The sequence below is a fragment of the Artemia franciscana genome, chromosome 14 (genome assembly GCF_032884065.1).
Source record: "Artemia franciscana chromosome 14, ASM3288406v1, whole genome shotgun sequence".
NCBI classification, from domain to species: domain Eukaryota; kingdom Metazoa; phylum Arthropoda; class Branchiopoda; order Anostraca; family Artemiidae; genus Artemia; species Artemia franciscana.
The window spans coordinates 19,664,191-19,687,495 of NC_088876.1; the positions used below are offsets into that span (position 1 = coordinate 19,664,191).

General features: G+C 34.7%; 1 protein-coding gene across 8 annotated transcripts in view; it reads left to right on the forward strand.

Annotated features, from left to right (window-relative positions):
- Nucleotides 1-23,305, forward strand: part of LOC136035428 (protein shifted-like) — an 89,172-nt gene that overhangs the window by 50,494 nt on the left and 15,373 nt on the right. For 4 of the 8 annotated variants that reach the window (XM_065717234.1, XM_065717233.1, XM_065717235.1 and 1 more), the window contains 4 exons: nucleotides 3,893-4,174; nucleotides 11,835-12,077; nucleotides 16,598-16,741; nucleotides 21,641-21,841. In XM_065717234.1, the coding sequence (XP_065573306.1) occupies nucleotides 3,893-4,174; nucleotides 11,835-12,077; nucleotides 16,598-16,741; nucleotides 21,641-21,841 (870 nt within the window). Of the gene's footprint in view, nucleotides 1-3,892; nucleotides 4,175-11,834; nucleotides 12,078-16,597; nucleotides 16,790-21,640; nucleotides 21,842-23,305 lie in introns of all 8 variants that reach the window. The other 4 variants (XM_065717229.1, XM_065717231.1, XM_065717232.1 and 1 more) reach the window with 1 other exon arrangement.

Consider the following 23,305-nt stretch of genomic DNA (forward strand, 5'->3'; position numbering starts at 1 on the left):
ATTTTCTTTAGTAAAGAGTACACGAACTTCTAATATCTGGTTTTAGAGCTGGAGGTGTTGAAACATATTTTTTTTTGTCGCAATAATGTCTGATCCCTCTACCTCCTGTGACTTAAAATGCATCTACAAATTCGACTAGTGGGCGGAGATTCGCTAGAGCAATCTTCCTAATTTTTGTGTGATGTCGCCTAGTATTATCATGAGCGATCCCAAAATTTTTGTATTGTCTCTCACTGTAACTAATTTAAAACGTTATATCACCTGCAAAATTAAAATACGTCATTTATACTACTTATCAAGTCTAATTGTGTGCAAAATTTGTCGTGTTCCCTTTTTTGTATACGCTCCTTGTTTGAAGATAAAAGTATATGCTAAAATAAAATAAAAATACATGTACGTGACTCTGTAATCAAATTTAGCGATTAATCAAATAAAAAAGAAGAAGATTAAGATGTTAAACGCGAGTCTCATGAAAACCGGCTTTTATTTTGGTGACAAGAAAATGACATATTTTTTGTTTGGTCATAGAAAAGGGGATTATGAGAAATGTGCAAATATAGTTTCAAAACTGACCTAGTAAAACTTGATGCTCAATTTGGAATTGTCTATGGCAATAGTGACAATTAACACGTGTTGCGATTGCAACTGTAGCAAAACAGTACTATTGTAGCGCATGCTTTAAATAAATCAAAAATCGTCAGTCGGGTATCAAAAGGTCGTATCTCCGTAATTTTAAATATTTCAGAAGAGTAAAAACAAAAACCTCACAGCTTTTTCTTTCCCCTCCACCTTAAAAAACGGACTGATATGTAAAATCAATGCATATCAATCCGTTCTTATTTGACGGTTATCGGAGGAGAAATCAAAAAAGTTTCGAGGGTCTCTTTTTCTCTTTTGAAGAGTTGCAATTATGAGACATGACCTTCTGACACCCGACTGACGAAACACAGGTTGGTATAATATTGTAATTTATATTAATTCCACTTTACATGTTTTATTTTCTCTGCTAATATTTGAGCATGGTTTGCATGATAGTTGCTCGTACATAGTTTGCAACTATGTAAAAAGAAGTGCTTAAGCGTGACGCAATATTGTAACCTTTTTTTACCTTTTTACCACTTTATTACTTATAGTCTTTGCTTTAAACAATTGACGAACGTTGGAGCCATCTAATTGTTCAGATTAGAGCGACGTGTTCATAAAGCCTATCCGAATTCTTCATCTACTCGGCAAATTTTACCGTTACCTGACATCATCTGTTCGTCCTAGTTTTTTCTTAATTTAATCGTCTCAGTCCTCTTACCATCAAAATACTACTACTAATAATAACTCACTGCAGCACCAAGCCGTCTGAGGCCAACACGGCTCCGCACACTCCTCCTCCAACCTAATCTATTCGAGGCCTCCCTCTTTACACCCTCCCAGGAAGTTCCCATTTCCATCAAATCTTTATTTATGACATCCTCCCAACCCAGACAAGGACGACCTACTTTCCGTGTAGCCCCAGACGGTTGACCAAAAAGGACAATCTTCGGCAATCTGTCATCCTTCATCCGCAAAACGTGGCCTAGCCATCTCAACCTTTCTTTCATTATAGCCCTAGAAAGCGGGATTGAACCACATTTTTCGTACAACCTACTGTTTGAAATACGGTCAGTCAGCCGGGTACCCAGAACAATCCGTAGGCAATTTCTCTGGAAAACATTATGTAAATTTTCATCTGCTTTTCGGAGCACCCATCCTTCAGAGCCGTATTTGACCACTGCCATCACTGTGGCTTCCAATATTCTAATCTTGGTTTGCAGATTTATCTTTCTATTCTTCCAAACTTTTTTTTAACTGCGAAAAAACACCCTGAGCCTTAGCTACTCTACTTTTAACATCTTCGCTGTTCCCTCCGTCTTTACTAATAATACTACCAAGGTAAGTGAAGCTGCCGACCTACTCAATCTTTTCGTTTCCCAACGTCACCTTTTCATCTTCACTTATTCCTAGCCTTAGTGACTTAGTCTTCTTCACATTAATTTTCAAGCCTATTCTAGCGCCCTGAACTCGCAAAACCTCTAAATATTCATTCAATTTGCTCACACTTTCTTCTAATATGCTTAAATCATCATCATAATCTAAGTCCAGGAGCGTTTTTCCTCCCCATTTGATTCTGTGGTCTCCAATTGCCTTTCCTGTGCTCCTTAAGACGAAGTCCATCAAAATGATCCATATAAAGGGGGATAGAAGACAACCCTGCTTAACTCTTGATTTAATACAAAACCAGCTGCTAACCTCATTTCCTACCTTAACCGCAGCAGTATTATTCTCGTAAATAGCACAAATCACTTTAATGTATTTTTCTGGTATACCATACAAGGATTGTTTGACAACGAAGGGACTTGTCAATTATTAACCTAAGAATGAAAATTTGGTCGACACATACTCTACCTTTTCTAAAACCGCACTGTTCTTCCCTTAAAACTTTGACTACAGCATCTGTCAGTCTAAAAAGTATCATATTACTAAGTAATTTGCTACCTACAGAGACCAGACTAATGCCTCGATAATTACGACACTCACTCTTGTCACCTTTCTTATACAATGGTTTAATTAAGGTTTTCCTAAAATCATTAGGTACTTCCCCTTTTTCAAAAATCTTGTTCATAATCTTCAGTAGCTTATTCCTAACCCTAGAGCCACCATATTTAAGGCACTCATTAATCACTCTATCAGCACCTGGAGCTTTGTTATTTTTTAATCCTTTTAGTACTGTCGCTATCTCTAAGCTGTACCCTATCTCTAAGCTGTAAGCTATCTCTATGCTATATCTCTAATATATATCTAATATATATATATATATATATATCTAATATATCTAATATATATCCAATATAATATATATCTAATATATATCTATATGCTATATCTATGCCTATCCCTAAGCTATCTCTAAGCTGTACCCCCTTTCCCTATCTCTAAGCTGTACTGTCCTTTTCTTCAAACGCTACCTATGGCATTTCGTAGTTGAATAAGAATAAGTATGTTAAGTAATTTGCTTCCTCCTTGCTCCTACTGAGCTCCTCCTTCCTGAGTCCAAGGAAATGCCTCCAGAATTACCAACCCGCATTCAATACTTGCATAAAATCAATTTTGTTGTCAAACGGCTTTCAGTTTGAGCATAATAACTGCGCTTATTCAGTTACTAATAAAAAGAAGCTACATTGAACGCGGGTTAAATTCATTTTTATTAATTTTCTTATAAAGGGTTGAATTGGTTTTAGTAATATTATTTAAATAGATAGCGCTGGTGGGCTTAACTTCAGATAAATAAAGTGACCAAAGATATAGGTTCCGTTCAACTAATACGGTAACCTTTTTCACTCTGGTGGCTGCATCAATGTTTTACATCATGCTTATTCTCTCTATTATTTTTAGTAATTTTATTCTGAAGTCATAGTGACAGAATATTATATTTATTTTGAACAAAACTTCTAGAACTGTCTATAATGAGCCGATTTCTACTGATCTTTGTGTATTGTATTGTATCTGATTAACGACGCTTCTTGACTACTAAGGTCCCTGCGTCGGCCCTGCAGTGCATTCCTGCAGCATGATTCGATCTCTGGGTCCCGTATTACCAAGCTAAGGTCAAACCCACTGTGCCACCACAGGACGCTGATCTTTGTATACATTTAAGAAGAAGTATTTTTAAATTTCCCACTGAAATTTCTCTATTCTACAGAGTATGGATTAAAATTTCATCTTCTTATTTCCAAGTTTTTGTATAATTTTGTCGCACGAAAACAATCTGTAATTCGGGCCATAAAATGCTACCGTTCGTTTAATATTTGTTGCATATAATTGGCATAACAGTCAAAATAGTGAAATATGTTTGCCCTTTCAGTGAGTGTAGGCACGTGGCCTGGCGGACAGGGTATAGCCCCTCGACGATCAAATACCATTCTTGAATCTCGACGAAAGTACATGCCAACCAATCAAGTAATTGAGAGTAATATTGCTCATAGGAGGAGTGAAAGGGTGAGACCCATAAACAGGTCTAATAAGAATATGATAAAAAAGCGAAAGCACACACCTAAGCCTGCTGCCAAATCTAAGAATAAGCCCAAGAAACCAATTGATGATTTGTCTCTTTGGATAGACCGTCAACAAGTAAGAATGTTTAGTGGTAAGTTTCTCTTTTGTATTAAAATAATTTCTTGGGTCACAATACCTTTCCATTTACAAATAAAACAATAAAGATGTAGAAAAACGGATATAATGTTTCAAATAAAGAGTGGATTTTTTTTTTCTGATTTCGTTTGATTAGTTGCTATTTGCATTGGTGAACATTTGGCATGTTGGATTTTATTAAGATGTGAGTTGTTTGTGTTTTTTCTTTTTCATTTCTGTTTAATTTCTTTTCTGTTTAATTTATTTTGAAATTTGTTTAATTTCATTTCTTTTTCACGTTCTGTTTAATTTAGTTTAGGTTTTTCTTTCCCATTGATAAAGGATCCTGGATGTGAAGCCGAAGTATTTGGGCCCGTATCATTATTAAGTTTTTTCCACTGTCTTATTTGAAATATATGTCCGTTTTTCTATATTTTCATTTTTATTGTTAAATTTGCTATAAAAGACTTAAATTATTACTAAGAGATTAATTGTTAAAAAAGTTCCTATAACCGCAAATGGGCAAAGAGAATCTTCTCCTTCCCTATTAGGCCGAGCTAAGGCTGTAAAAGCATTTTATCTTCAATTCATAAAGTACTCATAGATTTATTATTATAAAATATAAAATGGTCCAAGAATTCGTGGGAAATAGAAAAGTGGAAGCATTAAACAGAGATGGATGGAGCAGGAGTGTTTTCAAGTGTGTCTGCCCCAGTTTTATCAATGCTGCTATAAGTTTGTAGAAGTAGTAGTAGTAGTATCAGAATAACTTTTTCTCAATACTATATAATAATTTAAAGGGTATTATTTAAACCAAAATTATGTAAGATTATTTTTTGATAAAAAAAAGTCTTTTTTAAAATTATAAATCTGTTAGTTGGGATGTTTTACAGAGGGACAAGACTGCCAAACAGTCCTAATTCTGCCTTATTTCCATGATTTGATCCATGTTTTACAAATTTATTTTTTTCTAATTCAAGATTATAGTAGTGAGACCAACAGCAAATGCCTCATTTTGAAACGACGATGTTGCTTGTTGTTAAATCTTTGTCAAGGAAATTTTTCGGTTTATTTCTTTTTAAATGAAGAAAAGATGAAAGCTCTGTCTAGAAGAACATTTTTGAAAGCGGCACAAGTGAAAAATACCCTTCTGAATTATTTGTTTTCGACGATCATGGGAATATATTCTCGATTAAATTAAATTTAAAAGCAGAATTTTTAGCTTTGACTGATAGCTCCTAGATGTTCAATTCTTCAGTTCGCCAAATTTACAGAATAAGCATAAATATTCAATACTTGCTGACTTTAAAAAAAGAAAACTCTTTTAAAAAGAAAAGAAAATTCTAGTGAGATATTTTCTGTAAGATTTTTCCTTTTTATTCTGTGTTTTTTTTGGCTTCATCTTTGGCTGTATGTGAGTTGTTATGGCTAAGAATTATCTTGTCATTTTTCAAGAAAGGTCTGCGGTGCTATTGTTTACTCGATGATGTGGCGTTAGCCTTGCCAACAATCTAATTATCAACCGGTATGTGTGGTTAGTCCATAGAACAGACAATAATTTTCTAGAAACATCCATTGATTCATTAGACCGTTCTTGGTAATGAGCGCTAAGTAAAGATTGCGCCTTGTGAGTAGTATGCAAAAGTCTAGAAATGGTTGTTTGAAAATTCATCCGAAGAGTTTACTTTTTATGCTGATTCTAAATATTAAGAATTTTTTCAGCTTAAATTTTTCTATCTCCATTCAGTTTTACAACAAAATTAGTATTGAAAATGCGAATAGGCAAAAGAGCTCTCTCTCTCAATCTCGATGATATTTACAGCCTAAAATTCAACCAATCGGGGAGAACGCAATGCTTATTTTATCAATCTCACTGAGGATGACCATATCGAATAAATGTTCATTGAAAATGGGAAGAGAAAGAAGGCTTAAGGGAAAGATAAATGTTTTAGGGCATTTTTTAATTAAAAAAAAGAGATAACGTCCCAAAAAGTACCATTTTTGGCAATTTAGTGCAAAACAATACCAACAATTTTGGCTTGAATAGGACACAAGTGCCAATGAGTTAAAACGTTGGGATAGCCAGTCGGTTTAAAACTACCGAAAATCTATCTAGAAAACTCCCAATGTTCACTTTAGATGATATACTTCCGCTCTGAGGTACATTTGTCCATATACACCAGGGTGCAAGAGCCTAGGAGAAGTTTGACGCGTGAAGTTGAAACTAACAGGGCTTGTTGTGAGGGATATTGAACTAACCGAAAGAAAATATTTGCATCCTAATGCTACTGCTTCTACTCAAGCAATTGCCCAATGTTCACTTTAGATGATATACTTCCGCTCTGAGGTACATTTGTCCATATACACCAGGGTGCAAGAGCCTAGGAGAAGTTTGACGCGTGAAGTTGAAACTAACAGGGCTTGTTGTGAGGGATATTGAACTAACCGAAAGAAAATATTTGCATCCTAATGCTACTGCTTCTACTCAAGCAATTGCCCAATGTTCACTTTAGATGATATACTTCCGCTCTGAGGTACATTTGTCCATATACACCAGGGTGCAAGAGCCTAGGAGAAGTTTGACGCGTGAAGTTGAAACTAACAGGGCTTGTTGTGAGGGATATTGAACTAACCGAAAGAAAATATTTGCATCCTAATGCTACTGCTTCTACTCAAGCAATTGCCCAATGTTCACTTTAGATGATATACTTCCGCTCTGAGGTACATTTGTCCATATACACCAGGGTGCAAGAGCCTAGGAGAAGTTTGACGCGTGAAGTTGAAACTAACAGGGCTTGTTGTGAGGGATATTGAACTAACCGAAAGAAAATATTTGCATCCTAATGCTACTGCTTCTACTCAAGCAATTGCCCAGTGTTCACTTTAGATGATATACTTCCGCTCTGAGGTACATTTGTCCATATACACCAGGGTGCAAGAGCCTAGGAGAAGTTTGACGCGTGAAGTTGAAACTAACAGGGCTTGTTGTGAGGGATATTGAACTAACCGAAAGAAAATATTTGCATCCTAATGCTACTGCTTCTACTCAAGCAATTGCCCAATGTTCACTTTAGATGATATACTTCCGCTCTGAGGTACATTTGTCCATATACACCAGGGTGCAAGAGCCTAGGAGAAGTTTGACGCGTGAAGTTGAAACTAACAGGGCTTGTTGTGAGGGATATTGAACTAACCGAAAGAAAATATTTGCATCCTAATGCTACTGCTTCTACTCAAGCAATTGCCCAATGTTCACTTTAGATGATATACTTCCGCTCTGAGGTACATTTGTCCATATACACCAGGGTGCAAGAGCCTAGGAGAAGTTTGACGCGTGAAGTTGAAACTAACAGGGCTTGTTGTGAGGGATATTGAACTAACCGAAAGAAAATATTTGCATCCTAATGCTACTGCTTCTACTCAAGCAATTGCCCAATGTTCACTTTAGATGATATACTTCCGCTCTGAGGTACATTTGTCCATATACACCAGGGTGCAAGAGCCTAGGAGAAGTTTGACGCGTGAAGTTGAAACTAACAGGGCTTGTTGTGAGGGATATTGAACTAACCGAAAGAAAATATTTGCATCCTAATGCTACTGCTTCTACTCAAGCAATTGCCCAATGTTCACTTTAGATGATATACTTCCGCTCTGAGGTACATTTGTCCATATACACCAGGGTGCAAGAGCCTAGGAGAAGTTTGACGCGTGAAGTTGAAACTAACAGGGCTTGTTGTGAGGGATATTGAACTAACCGAAAGAAAATATTTGCATCCTAATGCTACTGCTTCTACTCAAGCAATTGCCCAATGTTCACTTTAGATGATATACTTCCGCTCTGAGGTACATTTGTCCACATACACCAGGGTGCAAGAGCCTAGGAGAAGTTTGACGCGTGAAGTTGAAACTAACAGGGCTTGTTGTGAGGGATATTGAACTAACCGAAAGAAAATATTTGCATCCTAATGCTACTGCTTCTACTCAAGCAATTGCCCAATGTTCACTTTAGATGATATACTTCCGCTCTGAGGTACATTTGTCCATATACACCAGGGTGCAAGAGCCTAGGAGAAGTTTGACGCGTGAAGTTGAAACTAACAGGGCTTGTTGTGAGGGATATTGAACTAACCGAAAGAAAATATTTGCATCCTAATGCTACTGCTTCTACTCAAGCAATTGCCCAATGTTCACTTTAGATGATATACTTCCGCTCTGAGGTACATTTGTCCATATACACCAGGGTGCAAGAGCCTAGGAGAAGTTTGACGCGTGAAGTTGAAACTAACAGGGCTTGTTGTGAGGGATATTGAACTAACCGAAAGAAAATATTTGCATCCTAATGCTACTGCTTCTACTCAAGCAATTGCCCAATGTTCACTTTAGATGATATACTTCCGCTCTGAGGTACATTTGTCCATATACACCAGGGTGCAAGAGCCTAGGAGAAGTTTGACGCGTGAAGTTGAAACTAACAGGGCTTGTTGTGAGGGATATTGAACTAACCGAAAGAAAATATTTGCATCCTAATGCTACTGCTTCTACTCAAGCAATTGCCCAATGTTCACTTTAGATGATATACTTCCGCTCTTAGGTACATTTGTCCATATACACCAGGGTGCAAGAGCCTAGGAGAAGTTTGACGCGTGAAGTTGAAACTAACAGGGCTTGTTGTGAGGGATATTGAACTAACCGAAAGAAAATATTTGCATCCTAATGCTACTGCTTCTACTCAAGCAATTGCCCAATGTTCACTTTAGATGATATACTTCCGCTCTGAGGTACATTTGTCCATATACACCAGGGTGCAAGAGCCTAGGAGAAGTTTGACGCGTGAAGTTGAAACTAACAGGGCTTGTTGTGAGGGATATTGAACTAACCGAAAGAAAATATTTGCATCCTAATGCTACTGCTTCTACTCAAACAATTGCCACTGATACTATTATAACTACTTCTATTCTACTACTGCCACTAAAGATTAGGCTACTACAATTAATTCTATTACTACTACTACTGCTATTAAAACTAAAGATATTAAGACGAAAAATATCGGATGTACAGAAACTTTATGAGACTAATTCGGAACACACTATGCCCACACAGGCTGTCAAGCGGCCGCATCAGAAACGCTTCAGGAACGGTTGATGATATGTATTAAGCTGAAACTTTCAGCGTGTGTTGAAGGGAATGTCAAAGAAAGCAAAGATGCTGTGTGCATGCTACTACTACTACTGATTCAAATATTGCTACTGCGCGAGGTAAGGCTATTTTAAGGAATAGTTAGATGGATGTTGGACTAAATAAAAACAAACTATGAGCATATGGACTTTTAAAAAGGTGACATAGCAGTATCTGAAGAACAGCTTGTATTATTAATTTAGACCTTCAAGGGCAAGTTTTGGGGGATTTTGAACTAGCCAGAAAGTACTATACGTATACTTTTAAATACTATCACTACAGTTCCTATAACTAATTTCTCTAAGGGTATTAAGATGAAACTTTTAGGGAACGTTTAGGAGTTTCAATTAACTGAAAAAACCGATTGCATGATGGCTGCAATATCATAGGCAGCACCACTTTACAATAGCTAGAAATTTCATTGAAACTTTCAAAGAAGCTTATTCGATTCAAAATTAAAAGTTATAGTACCCTTTTTAAGAGTAAAAAGAGATTGGAGGGCAAGCAGCCCTTCTCTCAAGCCTATTCATTTTCCAAACGCATCCAGGCAAAATTTTGAGACAACCATTTTGTTCAGCATAATAGAACGGTCATGTATCTATGGTCTTTAAGGATATTTAGGCATGTCAACCCCCCACGATTATGCGATTGGCCCATTATGCTTTAAAACTAAACGTTGCTTTAAAATAAATCAAAAGGCATTGTGTTTATAGTTGCCAATAAAACCCCTCAGCAATATATCGAGAACGACTGGGGGTATTAAGTTAAAACTTTTGGGGATACTACTATTGCTACTTCTGCTCTTACAATTTAAATAAATAAATAAAAAGAGTGTAAGTGTATCCAGATTATCAAAGAGCATAGATAGAATCTTTTAGGAATGATATTGGGTTTTATTTTTCAGGTCCAACTTCAGAAGCTATAAAATTAAATTAAAAAATATTGTTTGCGTCAGGATTAAAAATTGTTGAAAAAGTTTCTCCAACATACAAATAGCAACCCATACTATGGATTCTTATAGAAAAAAAGCTGAAAAGGTATTAAATAATATTTTTTCCATGAAAAAGAAATGTCAATAAAAAAACGAACAGAAATTAATTATAAAAACTTCAGTTTTCAGTATTTTTTGTTATTTTTAGTATAAGAAGAAATGGTACTTGTATGATATACCCCCTACCACTTAAGTTGTCTATGCATTGACGCACTGTAAACCGGTTTCTTTTGCTAGTTTCTTTCAACTTAGCGTTAGAAAAAGCAAATAGAAGTGACAGAATAGATGGGAAATATATAAATTCGAGCTATAAGGGGGTGGGGTGAGCTATAGGGGTATCATTTAGGGGCTTTGTTGGTAAAGTATTTGGACAGTGTGAAGTCAGAAAACAATTCTTTCTTCATAATATCACAATAATTGTAACTAATACATTTTGCTGGCAGACCCAAAAACTTCCCCCCCCCCCTAATGTGCAACTATCTAGCCCAAATTTTTTTTTAAAGAGTTATATTTTTTATTATACCTAGGTATGTTTTATAATGATTAACCTAACTTCACTTCTTGAGTGGTAGGGGGTATATCAACAAGTACAGAAGAAATAGAAGAGTAAATAACTATCTAATTTGGTTTAAAATTGATTATTAGAAGTTGATTGTCACGGTTTGACAAACAATATATCCCACTATATCCTTAGTTACCACAAAGCACTAAAAGTGCCAAAGGGAAGAATTTAAATATACATTGAATTTCTGGTATGCAAGCACAATACAAAGAATAGAGAGCTTTCATCCATTATGAATAATAGAGAGCTGAATATTATGGGCAAACAACAATACTTAAATTACTTACAATACTTATTGCTTATATTCTTACATTGTTATTAATTATAACTTATATTACTTCTTTAAAATTACTTTTAATTTACAAACGTATTCCTTATATGTTCATGTTACATGTGTTATAGGCTACTTATAACTCATATAAATTAATTATATAAGAATTAATAGGTTCCTTAGTTTTATATTTAAGAAAACGACTAGGGCAATCACAAATAATTTCAAACTGCAAAAATACTGGCCTTTTATATTTTTATGGATAGTTTAGCAGCTTGAAATTATCTCTGCTGAAAGAATACCTCTCTGATAGTCTTTTGGTTTGCTATGGATATTTTAAACTGATTAAATGAATAAGCTAAATTAAATGAACTGAGATAATATAATTATTTCATTGAATAGTTGCGAAAGAACATTTTTCAGTGGCGAAAGAACATACTTTGTAAAATTTGGAATAAATATGTCTTTGATGCTGCGCAATCATTTAAGGGTACTCTCTCATTCAAGCACTTGTTTGTTACGGTTTGATTATCTGAAGCAGTTGCATCCCTTTGTGGAGTTTTTTCCTGCTATCAAAACGCTTCAACTATTTTCTTGCAATATGCCTTTTAATTTATATGTCCATAAAATGATTATTAACGCTATCATACCTCTAACAATGATTTTTTTCTTTGAAGGAATGTCAATGGAGATATATGCCATTGTGAACGGTCGTGTCTTACCATATATTTTGGATCCCAATTTTGAGAAATACCTGCCTGTGATTCCACCAGATGTGAATTATGTCAACTTTACTTGGAAGTCGGGTGTAAAAAAATACTTGTATAATTTTGATAGTCTTCAGTCTTTTAATGAAGAAATACTTAAGCCACCAGTTGTGTCGATCTCACGTGTTGGCCGAGTGCCAAAAAAGGCCAAAAGTAACTATTTTATTTTCAAATTAGTTAATTTTTCTTTATTGATTTATGTAAAATTCAGTTTAAATTCAGAGTTAATAAATAGGGGGGAGGGGGTACAAAGTTTGCAAGGGTCGTAGCTAAGGGAATTTTTATGATTTTTATTTCTTAAATCATTTTTTTTTTATTTTTTAAGCATAAAATTACCAAGACAATGCTAAAAAATAATAATCGGTACAAACTTAACCTGTACATAAATCCAAATTTGTTCCATACTGTGAGTCGTTAATAGACCCAAGCCCTATAGCTCATTTAATAGCCCCAAGCAACTATACCCAATCAGATACAATTCAAGCAAAACCCAGTCCGTCAAGACTGACACTGTGAAAATTTTAGTCAGTGCGAACGTAAAGTGGACTGTGCTGTCTCAAAAGGTGTCAGGGTATATTCATTATCAAGTTGACAACAATCCTTGGACTGAGTCCACTGGATCTTCTCTGTTTCCCACTACCTCTTTCCATTCACCTAATACTTGGCTTTTTTTAAATTCTTGTTTTTTTGCAAAATCTTTTGTCAATTGAAAAAGATATCTTAATTTCTAAAACACCGAAATTCTTACTTTCAAATCCAAGGTAATGAAAATAAAGACTGAAAAACACAAAAATGTAAAAAAAAAGCAATAAAAAAAAACAAAAAAAAACTGGCAATTATCCTATCTAAAAAGAATAAAACCATTAGTAATAACCAGTGGAAACAAAAGGTTAAAGTTAGCGCAAGGAAAGTCACATTCATATGATGAGGAACTCCGAATTTTTTTTTGGAATAAAAGAGATTTTGATCAGCCCAACCTATATAAAGATAAAGAAAGACTGAGGCGACTCTCTAAAAGAAATTCCTCATTCCAATTTTAGCAGTTGTTTCTGGACATGTCAAGTGGTAACACTTTCTAATTCTCAGTACTAAATGCCCCTGTTTTGACTTGCAATCTCAAACACTTAAAGACCTGGTAAGTCATCATTATTAAGAGCTTTCTGCGGTTCACCCTAGGATAGTGATCTGCTAAATTCATCTCTATCCACCTTTCCAAAGTGAAAAATAATCGATTCCCCTCCTAAGTAACAAAAATGGGTCTCCCATGTTTCAAAATCCCCCCCCCCCCAGTTTCTTCGTATAGAAGGGGTGGTCGTAGGAACTAGGGAGAGGCTAGTTTGACCAAATATTTAGATTCGCAGTGCTCTTTTGAAAGATCGAAAGTGATTGGAAGGCAGCCAGGGGTCCCTCAAATGCTCTTTTAAATCAAATTAGACCTCTTCGATCATGACGGCATTGGATAAAAATTTATAATAAACGTTTCATTTAGAATAATTGAAAATTTGGAAAAAAAAATCTGTCTCCAGGGGCATATAATCTCGAAGTACGTGATTGAATTGTGATTGAATTGGGGCCGTGACCATCAAACTTCCAAAACCCTATGTGGCCCAGGCACCCCCTTATATCCTGGTGATATCGAGTCTTGAAATAGTCATTTTACTTAAGGCGATGACATAACCCATTCAGCGCTAAATTTAGGGTGCTAAACTTAAGCAAATTGCCTACTTTTTTTAGATAGACTTACGTAGAAAAAGTGGGAATATTGCACATTGTTGAAACTGGAATCATGCAAGGATTTTTATCTCGGAGCGTGGGCGCCCTTCCTAGGTATTACAGTCTAGATGACGATGAAAAGGAGATAAATCTAAAAATAAATTGTGATTTTAGAACTACCTCTCTTAGTACAAAAGATACTTTAGTCTTTGAAGTTCTTTAAAGTTGTAGTCTTTAGTCTAGTCTTATACTCTAGTGTTAGGTTTTGTTGTAAATAAAAAGTTACTCTACTCAGTTTTAAAGACTTTAAAGGTGCGGTTATCCCACTCTCATGTTGTATTTCTGCATGTGTTAACTTTGCTTTGATTGTTCATTTTAATTACTGTTCATTCTATATTTCATTTCTTCAATCATAGCAGTTGGTCTTCATTATAGTTTGACTTGTAGTATGGCTTTTTTTTCTGCTAGTCTTATTTGTCCACATTGCTCTTGACCTTTTTTGTTGTTAATCTCTTTTGAAAAATATTTTTGAATTAATAACTATGAGTGACTTAGCTAATAATCAAATTACATGAAGCTAATTTTTAGTTCTCATATTTTTTTTTTTTTCTGTTCCACCTTCGACAATAGTTTAAGGAAATTTTTCTGACATGTCATTCTTAAGACTCTCAGTGATGCACTAAGGCGAGGATCAAGCAGGAAGATCCCCCTTTCCCAGAATTATGAATGACTTAAAGTGAAATATATGCTATAAAACTACAAAATACGCATTTTTGAACACTTTTATTTTGTATACATTAAAAAAAATACCCTCCCCTCCAAAACTGGCGTTTTAAATCATTAACCAAAAATATTTAAGTTCAAAGCTAATGTTCATATTAAAGATGTTAGGTAGAATTCTAAACTCTGTATACTTAAACAAACATTACAAAAAAGCCAAATACCTTTCCCGATTTTCCGATCAGGCAAAAGCCTATAATTCTAGAGCAAAAAGCCTATAAAATTTGTATAAAGTATATGGCCAGCCTGCTTTATTATTGCTCATTATGGGGACAGTATTTAAGCTTCCTTTAGCTTTGGGCAAATCAGACAATCTAGATTTCTATCCAATCTCATTCTGCCCTCATCTTTTTTTTAACTTTAAGATCACATTTTGATGATCTCCATCTCATAGTTTTTTAGGGGTTTCAGGGATTATTTTTATGGGGTAGATATAACTGGATTTGCAGCGCAAAAGCAGATTTCTATTGAGCAATCCTTTGAATAAGTCGTATACTGTTTGGATTGAATGATTGAGCTTTCGGCCGTATTTTGTTGGGCTTAGCCTTGCTGGGTTTATTTTTTTATTTGATCGATATATTCGATATGTTCGAATATATAATGGGTTGATATTCGATATATATCGATATGTTCGATATATTTTGATCCAAATGAAATGTCCTACAATAACGATTAATGTAAAAAAAAAGAGTGATATGATTTGTTTGAGGGTTGAAAGTATTTTGAATTGGTTTAAAGAATATTATAGAATTTTTTATATTCTTGTTTTCTTTCTTTTTTTTTTTATTGTTTTTTGTCTGAATCATGATGGTCATCATGAATCATGATAAGGCTGAAAATCAAACATAATTTAAAAAAGAAAATTACAGAAATGGTATCCAAGTTTAAAATGTATTGAAAGCACCCGCTAGCATACATTGAGATGTAAATTTGTTAAATCTAAATAAGTTCATGAGCAAGATCACTATTTTGTTAAAAATAAAAGTTAAATCGATCAGATGTGATTTATTCAATACATTTTTACACGCAAACAGATACATATTTTTATAAGATTATCAAAAAGGCAAAGCAAAAACTCACTAAAAAGCAAGGTTCATTCTAAAACATAAACCTTAAAAGTGAGCTATGAATTCATTCATATGTTCATTCTAAAACATAAACCTTAAAAGTGAGCTATGAATGGAAATACTGCTTGAATTAAATTGAAGTATGATCATCAAAATTATATTTGTGTGCAAATGGAATTGATAGTAGAGAAATAATTCTCGCTGGATTTTTTTTAAAAAGTTATCCAAAAGGTTCAGTCCCATTATTTCTTCTTTTTATGAAACAATTTGCTTCCATGTTTGCCAAAAATGAAACGAGTTTCTTTCAATGTAAAAAAAAAAAAATCCAAGACTTCTAAGAACTTGTCCCTTTAAAAAGAAAAATAGATAAAATAAAAATTAACTCTGTCCCCATCCCAACCATTTTTTTTGGATGCCATTTTGGGAATCGTGTGAATTATAAAACTGTTATTCACTCTTAATTACCAAGGACAGTGAAAATTAAATCTGATAGTTTGAATTAGCTAAGCTTAAAATTTACACAACAATTTAATATCTTTAAAAGTTTTATATTTATTTCTGGGCCCTGTTGTTGATCTCTATAAAGTATCTTTCAGTTCTCTCAACCATCTCTATCTACCTAGGAGGATCTAAAGTGCGCAATAAATGATTATTTTCTTATTTTCCAAGAAATTGTAGGAAAACCAAATCTTTAGAATTTTAGGGGTATAAATTTTCATCTGACAATTATCGCACCTTGTCTGTTTGGGTGTGCGAAAGCACAGGATGGCTGGCCCACATCCCCCCTGCACTTCCTGGCTGAAGGGCCTCGAGACGGAGATCAGCACCACCGGTTTGGACCTCAAGGGTCTAGTGCCGCATCCTTTACCTTTTTCTTTTTTTTACCTTATCCGTTTATGCTTAAATACAAGAGAGAACGTGAGCTAAGGAGATATAATCAACATAAAGATATATGATAAAATAAAGATATGTTTGAAAAAATAAGGATTAAAAAACGGTGGGAAAAAATTCTATCATAATAACTACTTATAGAATATCTTTGTTGGAGGGCCTGGGTTAACGAATCCTAGTCATACTACTATATGTATTTTATACTATACCCCTGTATTTCAGCTTTTAGTGTCTTTCTCCCCTGCTCTGGAAATGCTAGTGGTGTTGCACCATTCACAATTGGACTTAGTTTGGAAACGAGGCGAAAGAAACCATTAGCAGGGACACCTCTACGATTGCGGTTACGGAAAGAGTGTACACCGAGAGGTGAGAGCAGCAACTCTACGCCAGCAGCTCCCCCTCGCTCCCGCCATGGTGAGTAGGGCGGATGTCTAACCGCTATCTAACAAGCTTGTTTTGCTGGGATGCTTTTAAGCCCCGCTTTTGTTGTACTCTTCATAATCCTAAAATATGTTGGTATATAGCACCCATAAATCAAAACAAAATACTGATATACGATTTAAAAAAAAATGCAGGGTACAAACGATAATAAATTCACTAATCAAGCAAGACAAAATTAAGTAACTAGTTTTGCTTATTTCTTTTGACAGTTTATCATGGCAACACTGACAAAATGGATGGTATTCCAAAATTGGAACAGCCAAAAGAAGAAAGTTAAAATTCTTCGATGTGAATAGAACAATAAGCCTAAGAGGCAAACAATGTTCTTTTTATGTTCTTAGTCTTTTATCGAACTTCAACACATGTGTTGACTCACTAATGCTAGTGATAATAACTTACGTACAGACTTCGGCAGCAAAAAAAGAAAAATATTTTTCATCCTCTGAGATTGCAGAATCTACAGCAATATTCGTCATATAGTACTGATTTATGGATTAGGATTATATAATTTTGGATTAGGATTTTGATTGAAAGAAAACTGTTTAAATAAGTTGAAACTCATCATTAAAAATATACAACTTCTATATTATATAAATTAAATAACTTCTTCAATATTATATAAATAACTTATAATGTTCAATTAAATGATTGGCCACTTTCTTTCCAATAATTTTTATATATTATATAAATCTTTACGTAATTTTTAATATGTGGTTCAATACATTGAACTTGAAAAAATTTGAAATAAACATGAATGAGGTTTTTTTTGCAAAATATCCGCCAAGCTACTGGATTTTAATTTTGGTAGGAATAAAAACATAAAAAAAGAAAAATGAGACTAGTCTTTATAAGGGTTCAGTACCATAATAATGCATGGGGCTGTGCCAAGTATTGTCACTGAACATTTTAAAGAACCACCTCACTAAGCTCATGACGATCATTTCGGAATTAACTGAAAAGAAATCGTTTCAGAAGAAAAAACTGAAGAAATTTTCGGTAAAAAATGGCATCCAGGACAAACCGTCTTCGATATTTTAAAGGAATTAGTAGAATATTCAGCTGAACCATGAAATTTTGAGAATCCCTATAATTTTAATTCACCTGACTAAAAGAAATATAAAAGAATTTTGTTGTTGCATCTGTTAAGAACATATTTTGAATAGAAAAAGATTAAAATATTTATTCAAAGTTTAGACCCTCTTTTGCAGGCCTCAGGGCAAGTTTATAGGGTTAGATATTCTTTGTAGTGATCTGACTTTGTAGAGATATTCTTTCTTAGGTCGCTTATGTTCATTCAATTGGAAGCAATTTGACCTTTGTTTGTTCATTGTAAAGTCTGCCCTAAGCTGAAAAACCCATTTCCAAAAAGAAAGAACCGTTTTTAATGACTTGTCGTGACTAAAAAAAATTTTCATCTTATTCTTTTTAGACGGTGTAAAATCTTTAGATATTTAACCGAAATTTTACTGAATTGAAAATGTTGGTTGCTAAAAAAAATTGACTTGTTTCAATATTCGTTATAAGATCCTCTTAGTTTGGAAATACTTTTCTTAGGTCAAGGTCTCGTTAAGACTCGACAGGGCCTCTAAGTTTACGTGAATTTGGCGCCCCTTAAAGATTTTGCTTTTGAAATATTAAAGCGACTATTTAAAGGACACGAAACTTGGACCTCTTTTCCAAAATGTGCGAATTTGGATCGAGGTCGCTGATGGAGACTTCAATCCAAATATTAGATGTCAGGTCAAAGGGCTGAATTTGTGACCACATTGTTTTCACTGTTTTGCTTCATTGCTGAAATTAAGAGTTTTATTTTAGTCTTCGGTTGCGCCGATTTTTTTCTAGTTCTTCTCATTTCTACAAAAAAAAAATTGTATTCAAAACAATGAATCGTCCCCTTAAGCCAGGATCTCTTGGGTAATACATCTTATTTTCGTCAATTCTAAGGGATTGATTCATTAATATTTATTGAAAATAGAAGAGGTGACATTGCACAACCCCCTAAGATCTTGAAATATGTCTTTTGATGGCATTCACATCACAAAAATGATTCTCCTCCCTCCATATTTTTTAAATGTTCAATAAAAATATTCATTTAAGAAAAAAAGTTTTTACGATTAATACTTTTTGAAACATCAGTCATAATAGATGTCTTTTATTCCCTAATTTAATAGCCCCTTCCCAATTGTGGTCTTGTATTATTTGATGATCAATCTATTTTTACTTCTTGGTAGCAATATTTCTAGATGTTACTAATCCTACCCTAGGGGAGGCTTAGCATCCCATATTTCCCATCAATTTATGGCAATTGAAGTCTTTCATTTTCTTATTTATTCCATGGCCAAGTGTGTTACATGCTCTCCTTCGGGCTTAAATTCTGCCTGTATGCCTTTCTGTTATTCCTGAAATAAATGTTCTATTAGTGAAGCTACTTGGCAGACACACTGAGCATGCCACTGCTATTTATATGAAAAAGATCCACCTATTTCATTCAGTCAATATATTTTAGGTATTGAACATTTTCGATTCCCTTATACTGTCGTCCAAAAACCGAAGCAGTATATGAATTTAAGCCTTCGAGCTTAAATTCTGACTGTATGCCTTTCTGTTGTTCCTGAAACAAATGTTCCATTACTGAAGCTACTTGGCAGACACACTGAGCATGCCACTGCTATTTATATGAAAAAGCTCCACCTATTTCATTCAGTCAATATATTTTAGGTATTGAACATTTTTGATTCCCTTATGCTGTCGTCCCAAAACCGAAAAGTATATGGAGTCTTTTTTACAATGAGTTAAAAATTGGACATTGTTTAGAAATAAATATTGCATTGTTTTGCTTCATATACTGTTTTTTTACGCTGATTTAAAAGTTTTTTGCCAAGGTTGAGGACTTTATGTGAATACTATTTTGATGCTGGAAATTTTGTTTTTAGAATGAAAATGCTATAAATCGAAGAAAAATACTGAATAATTTTTGGTTACCAAATAATTTAAAGTATTCTTATTTCCAGTATATTGGTGAATGCCTACGCCAATCTGCAAGGACACCTGCTAAATCACTAGAATTTACGGAGCAAAAACTACCGGCAAATTTTCAGTAGCGAAATACACTACCTAACTTCACACAGCAAGTTTTACGCCCGGGCCACATTATGGTAAAGACACGTCTACACTCTGCATTTTCTGGAAAACCGGGATGGGAAACTGTTAATATGGATAGACCGCTACTGCAGCTCAAGTTTCAGGGTTCTTGAGTTTGGCACAAAAAGACACCAATAAATGGGCCGTCATGGCAAAAAATAGGAGATAAAGATGGGTTATTCCATTGTCTAGGAGCTTTATCAAGTAATAGATTAGAAAACAAAGCTATGGGGTTTACCTAGAAATAGGGAGAAGCTTCTAATAACTCTCAGAAATGGTCAAATGAAGAGACCTTTTCATTAACTGAAATTTTAAAGGAGAAATTTGAGCATCGGAAAGCTGGACGGAAAATGGGAGAACGGGAAATTGGGAGACACGTAGCTGTCCATATTAGCCATTTAGACTGGTACTTCTCCTGGGTTTCTAGGAAACACTGAATGTAGACTCACTTTAGCCCTTACAGGTAAAATAAAAACTAAGCACGACTACAGATTAACGTCACTATTCGGCTTTCAAAGCCGAACTTCATCACTATTCGGCTTTCAAGCGTAAAATTTATGATTGACCAATCAATGTAAAGATTTATGGCATAATGCTCTTGAAAATAAGAAAGAAGGCTAAAAACAGCTGTTTTCCTATCTGTAAGATGAATATGACAAGATATACAAGGAGATGGCATCATTAGGGAATAATAGGGAACATATTAGTGTTGATACAAACTTTTCAGGCCAATTTCTTGCGATTTCACTTTTACGCGTTTGTAGCACATGTGTGGTGTTAAAATTGAAGAAAAATCTGTATGATTCACAAATTTTGCCTTATTGTCGATTCGTGTGACTGTGGTGTGGCTCGGGCATTACTATCCATAGCAATTTCATTCTTATGATGCATTTCGGCCAATATTTGTGCCGGGATCTGTCACTAGATTGGTCCCGAAACTGAACTAGGATGCAATGCAGTGGTGAAGCATTTTTATTGAACCATAGTAGTTTATGCATATATTTTATTTTTTCAGCTTTTTATTTAATTTAATTCTCTGTTATTCTGCTTCAACAAAAATGCAAACAGTTGAAAGGATCATTAGAACAACGATAAAAGTCAATTTTTTGTTAATGCAGCTAAAAATTTCTAAGCAGGCGAGCCTCTTCGGCTTGTTTTCCTGTGAATCCGAGCGAATTCAGTCCCTTCTCACCCTTTTGCATACAAGTCCAGTCAACATTGTCCGTCATGAATCAGCCCCGAAATCTCAATCATCCCTAAAGTTCGATGATTATCTACTTTACTTCTGTCTCAAGATGGATGGATGGATAGACTATCTACCAACAAGGGAATATGACATCATTTCTATACATTCCTAAAATCGGCTTATGCCAGCTCTGCCTCTCACTCAGACTGTCAACTAACTGTCTTGGCTTTTTCTCCAATTAGCCATGGATTGATGGCAACTTGATTTTAATTCAAACGTTTTTGAATTAAAATCAAGTTGCCATCAGTTGTCGCTTGTAACTGCCCAATGTATCAAGTTGTTAAAATGACACCAATATAAATACAACTAATGAACAATAAAACATTTTTATCTCAGCTATTTTAAGAATAGAATAGTTTTTTGTGGACACATTATTTTTGCAGTGAACGGCTCGAAAGAAAGAAATCCTTTTAAATTAAAATCAAGTGAAATTACAGGGCCTGATCCTGAGTGTGATCGAAAGTGCGCCAATGGTGGCTGGTGTAACCAAGATAAGATATGTCAGTGCCCTGAAGGTTATATGGGACAATACTGTAGAACTGCCTTGTGTTATCCCCAATGTATGAATGGGGGTATTTGCATATCCCCCGGTGTCTGTTCCTGTCCACCAGGCTACCAAGGTAGACATTGTGAAGGGGGTGAGTATTTGATTTTATATTTTATTTTCGCAGCCATAATTAAGACAGTATTAATTTTTGATAGAACTGAAGCCTCATGGAGATTATGGGGGTTACTTTGTCAACTCTGACTCTGAATTCAAAGGAGTTTTGTCAACTTTTGGAAATTGAAGTTAAGCTGGATGTTTAAAGAAGACTTTTATGTCGGGCAGCATAGCTACCGATGGTCAAGCAGGTTGATCGCAGTTGATAGGCTGATAAAAACTATTTGCATTTAATTACCAATAAAGTCAGCTAGCAAATGAAAAAAAAAAAACATACTTTATTATAACTTTCAAACTTTGCGTCTAGTATAATTGCGTTTCGTTTTGAAATGTTGAAAGTCTGCTGTTAGCTCTAGTGTTAGCAAGAATTTATGATGTTTCACTAACAGCCAATATAATGGACCTGATTCTAAAAAACCAGAAATAAATTCAAGCTAGTTTCTCTTTAAATAATTTGTTGCAGGAGGACATAACAAGCACGTAAGTAAACAATCACATGAGTGCATAACGATAAGCACATAAGTACATAAATTAACAAACATTTTATATCCTCATGTCCAAGCCAAAAAGGAGCTTCATTCGTTTTATTTCAAAAATGCATTTTTGTTCACCTAAGAGTCCTCTAGTTGCCTCACACACACTAGTCACATTTACAGAGCCATCTCTGATTTAGAAGAGGTGGAAGAAACCGGGGTAAAGACTAGATTAACAAATTTTTAACACCTTTGGCAGAAAGATTAGAGACCAATCTTGCATATACTATAAGGCGATGGGCCAGTTACTCACATCTGAAAACACGGTTTTGACTTTAAACAAAAATGATTCGACTTATTGAAAACTAAAATTCAAGAATGATACTGCGTTGAAACTAGGACGTAATGGAGAGCAAAAAATGTTTACAGTTTCTACAAACAATACTATCATTAACCCCTAGTTTAACCATTGTTGCCAAAGCTTGCTCTTGTTAATTTTCCGTAAGTAAATTCTATCAGTTAACTACCTTTTGGAACCACTAAAAACGAAAAAAAAAAACAACAAAAAAAATCGTTATTTATCAATAGCCTGGCCGAGGATGAAAACGCTAAAATGATGATACCTTTGAAATGGGTTCCCAGAAGACAACATTCAGGGGGAGGGATTTGACCCCCCCCTCCCTCCCCGAAATTTTTTGTCTGACTCATGAAAACGTTACAAAATGTATTTAAACAAATTTTGATGCGTGTTTTAAGTTTTTTTGTGTACCCTAACCCAAACAAAAATCCCGGATACGCCCTAGGTTTCCCACCAGCAATAGGTAACTGCTGTATAATATGATGTTTGGTATTCAGCTACGTACTAGTTTTTACTCCTTTTGTAAAATTTAAACCCTCAGAAAACTTGTTCTAGCAAAAAGCCTAAAAACCTCATATTTGATCTCCTGTTAAATTAAGAAAAATGTGAG